Raw genomic sequence first — 6,872 nt, 5'->3', positions numbered from 1 at the left:
TGAATTGATTTTTGATTGCACGAATGAGTGCATGGAAGAAGAGAAATCTAGATGGCACATTCCTTAAGGCCGGGACAATGTCTTAGCTATCCTGGAATTGTCAAGGCTTCACAGAAAACCTATCAATAAATGCTTCTTGGTTACGTTGTAGCTGTTAGATAAGGAGATGCTGTCTATTTATTCCTGGCATAAGACCCCAGAGAACAGAAAGAGAAGGGGGGAAAATGGAGTGCTAAGTATAGTACTAGGCCCCCTCACAATTGTTACCTCAGCTAATCATCAGAGCATCTTGTCAACTGGGTGTTATTTTACTGAGGCAGAAACTGAGTTCTGAAATTTAAGCACCTCACCCAAGTTCACACAGCTAGCATCAGAGCCTCATAATTTTTGGAAGTCATTTGCCATGTCGTTGTGTGCACTGCCCTGTTTCTGTAGAGATTGGAAGATTATTATTTTCCTTTACAATATTTTCCTTTATAATAAAACACAAAATACACAACTTTCTGATTTCCCCTGGTGCATCAGAGGCGCTGTGGCACTAGAGGAAAGAGCTCCTCTTCTTGCCTTTCAACAACAGACCAAGCAGGAACAATGGAATGAAAAGCTACTACCCTCCCCCAACGCCGCAGGTCGTTTTCTGCCAGCGGAACGCAGGTGCTGGAACCTTCAGGCGTGGGGGGGACCAGAGAGGAACGGACACAAGGCCCGGCAGTTGCCTGGTAACGCCCGCTGGAGGAGTCCCTGCGTAATAAGGTCCCCGAGAAGTGTCACTGGCCCTGAGTGGGACCTCGTACGTTGCCGGTTCTCTCCCCGCTAGCGGCCTGCCCCCGCTGCTTGGCGGGCAAGGACAGGGGAAATGTTGCAGGAGGAGTCGGATCTCGCTCTCATTATTGCCCAGATAGTCCAAAAGCTCAAGGGCTCCACTTTGTACGCTCAGTTGGAACGGCAGGCCTGGGTAAGTGAGGCTGAGTGGGAAGGGGTGGAGACCAGCGGGGCCGTGGCGGTGCTTCGGCTCCTTCTGCACGCCGCTGACCTAAGCCGAAGGCCGCCTCGGGTCTCTCCAACTCCGCTCCTGGGCAGGGAAAAACCTCCCTTCTAGGTGAGAGCTCCACTTGCTCAGCCTCGGGCGTGAGGGTAATAGATTTTTTTTTTTTAAAGAAAGGTGGGGCACATCACGCCTTTCTTCAGGCCAGAGAACTGCTGAGGCTATTCATTCATATTGTAGTCCTTTACAGGGTCTAATTTTTTAAGCTGCTGGCGTCAGTGGAGGTAGGTTGGACTATACCTTCCTTCACTTTTTCCATCCTGTAGGTGGGTTTGCGCCCCCAGGTACATTTTGGCTTTCGCGTCTATTTATCACCCTCTTGCACTCTACCCTCCCTGAAATGATTGCCCGTCTAACCGTCCACTGAGCGTTTACCCGTCTAACCGTCCACTGAGCGTTTATCGAGTATTTTCTAATATGCTAAGTTCTTTGGATGCAGAGATTGATCAGGAGATCTTTCCCTTTTTTTGTGAATGTGATAAATGGAATCATACAGTATTTAAAATTTTGTGCCTGGTTTCTCTCATTTTGCATAATGCTTTTGAAATTCATTCGTGTTGTTGGTATTTCAGTAGTTCTGTTCCTTTTTTTATTGTTGAGTAATATTTCATTGTTTGGATGTACTACGATTTGTTTATCCATTCGTTGGTTGCTGGGCATTTGTGGCTGAGCTATGGGTTGTTTCTGTTTATAGAGATTATGAGTAAAGCCAATACATGCTTTCTGGTATAGGTTTTTTGTTTTGTTTTTTGTTTTTTAAGAAGATATTGGGGTTAGGAGTTTATTAATTAATTTATTTATTTTTGCTGTGTTGGGTCTTTGTTTCTGTGCGAGGGCTTTCTCTAGTTGTGGCAAGCGGGGGCCACCCTTCATCGCGGTGTGCGGGCCTCTCACTGTCGCGGCCTCTCTTGTTGCGGAGCACAGGCTGCAGACGCGCAGGCTCAGTAGTTGTGGCTCACGGGCCCAGTTGCTCCGGGGCATGTGGGATCCCCCCAGACCAGGGCTCGAACCCGTGTCCCCTGCATTAGCAGGCAGATTCTCAAACACTGCGCCACCAGGGAAGCCCTTTTGTTTTGTTTTGTTTTTTAGTTTTCTTTTCTCTTGGATAAATACCTAGGAGTGGAATTGCTGAGTTATATGGTAAGTGTATGTCTATAAGAATCTGCCAAACGTTTCCAAAGTGGCTGTATTATTTTGCATTTCCACGAGCAGTTATGAGGATTGTTCTGCATCCTTGCTAGTGCTTGATGTCAGTTTCTAATTAATTAATTTTTATTTATAATTACACTCCTCTAGTAGGAGCATAATGATATCCCATTGTGGCTTTAGCTGCATTTGCCAAATGACTAAAGATATTGAGCATCTTATCAAATGTTGATATCTCCTTTGGTGAAGTAGTCTGTTCAAATCTTTTGCCTATTAAAAAAATTGTGTTTGTTCTCATATTGTTGAATTGTAAGGATTCTTTATATATGACATAAGTCCCTTATCGGATATGCAGCTTGCAAATACTTTCTCCCAGTCTGCGGTTTATTTTTTCATTTTCTTAACTGGGTCTTTCAAAGAGCAGAAATTTAGAATTTTGAAGACATATATTTTTATCAATTTCTTTCATGATTTGTGCTTTTTGTGCCCTACCTAAGAATCTTTGCCTCCCCCAAGGTCTCAAAAAGTTTCTCCACAGTATGCAGATTCCTTAAAAAACTAAAAATAGAACTACCATACAACCAGCAATCCCACTACTGGGCATATACCCTAAGAAAACCATAATTCAAAAAGAGTCATGTACCAAAATGTTCATTGCAGCTCTATTTACAATAGTCAGGACATGGAAGCAGCCTAAGTGTCCATCAACAGATTAATGGATAAAGAAGATGTGGCACATATACACAATGGAATATTACTCAACCATAAAAAGAAACGAAATTGAGTTATTTGTAGTGAGGTGGTTGGACCTAGAGTCTGTCATACAGAGTGAAGTAAGTCAGAAAGAGAAAAACAAGTACCCTATGCTAACACATATATATGGAATCTAAGAAAAATAAAAAAAGAAGGTCATGAAGAACCTAGGGGCAAGACAGGAATAAAGACACAGAATGACTAGAGAAAGGACTTGAGGATATGGGGAGGGGGAAGGGTAAGCTGTGAGGAAGTGAGTGAGTGGCACTGACATATATACACTGTCAAATGTAAAACAGAGAGCTAATGGGAAGCAGCCGCATAGCTCAGGGAGATCAGCTCAGTGCTTTGTCACCACCTAGAGGGGTGGGATAGGGAGGGTGGGAGGGAGGGAGACTCAAGAGGGAAGAGATATGGGAACATATGTATATGTATAACTGATTCACTTTGTTATAAAGCAGAAACTAACACACCATTGTAAAGCAATTATACTCCAATAAAGATGTTAAATAAATAAATAAATAAATAAATGGTATCATGTCAGGAGGGAAAACCAGAAAACGATAAATTCCACACGTTTTAAAAAAAAGAAGAAAAGCTTCTCCTATGTTTTGTTCTAGAAGTTTTGTTAGTTTTAGCTTGCACATTTAGATCTAGAATCCATTTTAAGTTAATTTTTGTATATGATGTAATGTAAAGCTTTTTGTTGTTGTTGTTGTTTGCATGTGTATGTCCAATACCATACCTGTTTCTAGTACTTATTTGTTGACACATCTATCCTTTCTCCACTAATTTTCTTGGCACCTTTGCTGAAAATTGATTTAGTACACACACACGTGCACACGCATGCATGCGCGAATATTTCTGACTCTATTCTGTTCCATTGATCTATTTGTCTATTATTATCCTAATACCACACTATTTTGATTTTTATAACTGTATAATAAGTCTTGAAATCAGGTAATTAGTCATCTAACTTTGTTTCTCTTTTTCAAAATTGTTTTGACTACTCTAGGTACTTTGCTTTGCCATATGAATTTTAGAACCATCTTGTAAATTACTACAAAAAACTTACTGGGATTTGTATTGGGGTTATGTTGAATGTAGAGATCAATTTGGGGAGACTTGACATCTTCACAATATTGAATTTTCTGGCCAATGAACATGCTTTGTGTCTCCATTTATTTGTATCTGCATTTTCTCTCATCACTGTTTTATAGTTAAGTACACAAATATTGCACATATTTTATTAAGATTTTCCCCAAGTATTTCATGTTTTTTTGATACTATTAACATGCTGACTTTTTTTCTCATTTCAGTTTCCAATTACTTGTTAGTATACAGAAATAAGATTGATATTTGTATATTTACCATGTATCCTGGGGACTTACTAAACTTACTTGTTAGTTATAGTACCGTTTTTGTAGATTGCTTAGTATTTTCCAAGTATATGTGTCATTTGTGAATAAAGATGTTTTACTTCTTCCTTTCCAATGTGTGCCTTTTAGTTCTTTTTCTTGCCTTGTTACACTGTCTAGTGACACCAGTGCAATGTTGTATAGATGCTTTTTGTTAGGTTGAAGAAGCTCTCTTCTATTCCTGGTTTTCTGAGTGTTTTATTACTAATTGATGTTGAATTTTGTTAAATACTTTTCTTGTATCTGGAGAGATGCTCATGTGATTTTTTATATATGTTGATATGGTGAATAATACTAATTGGTTTTGATTGTTGAACCAATTTTGCATTCCTAAGATAAATTCTACTTGGCTATAATGCATTGTCCTTATATATTTCTTGATTCAATTTGCTAATACTTTGTTGAAGATTTTGTGAGTATTTTTATAAAGGATATTGGTTTATAGTTTTACTTTAACATCTTTGTCTAGATTTGATATCAGGTAATGCTGATCTCTTAAATTGAGTTGATAAGTGTTCCCTTCTCTCCTGTTTTCTGGAAGAATTTGTATAGAATTGATATTATTTCCTCCTTAAATGTTTGGTAGAATTCCCAATAACGTTATTGGGGGCTGGAGTTTTCTTTGTGGGAACATTTTTTAATAAAAAATTTAATTTTTAAAACCTGTGTGAGGCCATTCAGGTTATCTTGTTGAATGTTCCACATGCCCTTGGAAAGCATGAGCATTCTGCTGTTACTGTACTATACATGTCAATTAGGTCAAGTATATTGACAATTTTCTTCAAGTGTTATATATCTTTACTGAGTATGGAGGCTTCAGTCAGAATAGTCAGGAGCCAAGCTAGGCTTGAGTTTTGTTATTACTATCATTAGCTTCAGTGTACCACAAGCTTCAAATTCAGTGGGCTGCTGTAACTTTGTGCTTAGAAATAGCCCTGGGGTACTGGAGGGTTTTTCTCAGTGCCTATATCCTCAGTTTTCATTTGTCTCGTTTGCCTGTGCCACAGAGGGAGGTCTCTCTCCATGCTCTGATCCCTTCCTCTGCAGTAGTCTGTTGTTTGTTACTTAGTCCTAAGCTCATGGTAGATACAGGCATTTTCTGTCCTCCTGGTCCTGTCTCAGTCCAGGTGCCTTGGGAGTGGGTCTTTAACAATGTTCCTTTCTCTTCTGCTTTTGGCAGCCAAACTTTGCCTTGTGGCAAATAATGGGTGAAAGAGATTCCTGCCTCTTCCTAGTTCTGGCTTACCTCTGCTATGTACTGGTACAGGATTTGGAGCCCGTGAGAGTTTTCTTACGTTTCCATGAGGAAGAGAGTTTTTGTATCTATCTCACCCCCAGAAGCAACAAATTATTGCCTCCCTCAGAGGTTTAAGGCCTCTTCCTCAAATGAGAGGAGAGTTTGGGTAAGGTGGCATGGTTACATGGTTGTTTTGTAGTGGTAGCCTATCATTCTTGCACACCTGTGCCACAGAGGGGGCTCTCTGCAGTTCCTGCTCTCCGTCCTGATGGAGACCTATGGAAAAGAGCATGCAAGTGAGTGTGAATTCCCCTTGGGTTTTGAGTTCCCAGTGTTTCTCAACTGACATGCTAGCCCACATCTAATCAATAACAGTTAACAATTTTAGCTGAATTCTTCAGTAACCTCCTTTTCCTCCTGTGCTTTGCCAAATATGAAATAGTTTGGAGTCCCATCTGTCTTTAGAGGGGCTTGTTACTCTTTGGAATTTAGTTCACTTGATCGTCTTAAAACTTCAGTTTTATGGTGAGTTCAAAAGTTATGATTTTGTAGATTATACCACTTTTTCTCATTGTTAGGGTGGGAGTGATGTATCTTATTCTGGCTGTCCACCTCCTATGCATTAGCAGAAGTCCAGTAGTAAGTGCTGAAGGGTTGAATCTATGTCAGTGAGAAAGACTGGTCTGTAATTATCCTGTCTTGTAATGTCTTTGACAAGTTTTATATCAAGGTTATACTGGCCTGATAAAGTGGTAGAGAAGTGTTCGCCCCTTTTTTCTTTTCTATTTGATACAAAAATGTTATGAGACTGTGTTATTTCTTTCTTAAATGTTTGGAAGAATTCTCCATTGAAGCCTGTGTCTCAGATTTTCTTTTGAGAAGGTTTTTTTATTTTGTTGTGTTTTGTCTTTAATTAGTAGACTTTATTTTTTAGAATGGTTTTAGGCTTACAGAAAAATAGAAAGCCTAAAATGGTTTAGGCTTACAGAAAAAGGTACAGAGTTCCCATACATCCCCTTTCCTTATATACTGTTTCCCTTATTATTAGCATCTTGCATTAGTGTGGTACATATGTTATTATTGGTGGACCAATTGATATTGATACATTATTATTAAAGTCCACAGTTTTCATCAGGGTTCACTGTTTGTGTTATACAGGTCTATGGGTATTGACAAATGTATAATACCATGTACCTACTATTCCAGTATCTTACAGAATAGTTTTACAGTCCTAAAAAAATCCCCTGTGCTCCACCTACGCATCCCTCCCTCC

At 39.6% G+C, this 6,872-nt stretch overlaps 1 protein-coding gene across 6 annotated transcripts in view; it reads left to right on the top strand.

The window, feature by feature from the left end:
• The first annotated feature begins 633 nt into the window (after positions 1–633).
• TBC1D19 (TBC1 domain family member 19) overlaps positions 634–6,872 on the top strand; it is a 155,379-nt gene continuing 149,140 nt past the window's right edge. For 3 of the 6 annotated variants that reach the window (XM_059067738.2, XM_067036318.1, XM_059067737.2), the window contains exon 1: positions 737–955. In XM_059067738.2, coding sequence (XP_058923721.1) covers positions 857–955 — 99 coding nt within the window. In that variant the 5' untranslated portion in view covers positions 737–856. Of the gene's footprint in view, positions 956–6,872 lie in introns of all 6 variants that reach the window. The other 3 variants (XM_067036317.1, XM_059067735.2, XM_067036319.1) reach the window with 3 other exon arrangements.

The sequence above is a fragment of the Kogia breviceps genome, chromosome 6, assembly GCF_026419965.1.
Source record: "Kogia breviceps isolate mKogBre1 chromosome 6, mKogBre1 haplotype 1, whole genome shotgun sequence".
NCBI lineage: Eukaryota > Metazoa > Chordata > Mammalia > Artiodactyla > Physeteridae > Kogia > Kogia breviceps.
Note: the sequence above shows the minus strand (reverse complement) of the source record. Positions and strands in the feature narration are given on the sequence as shown.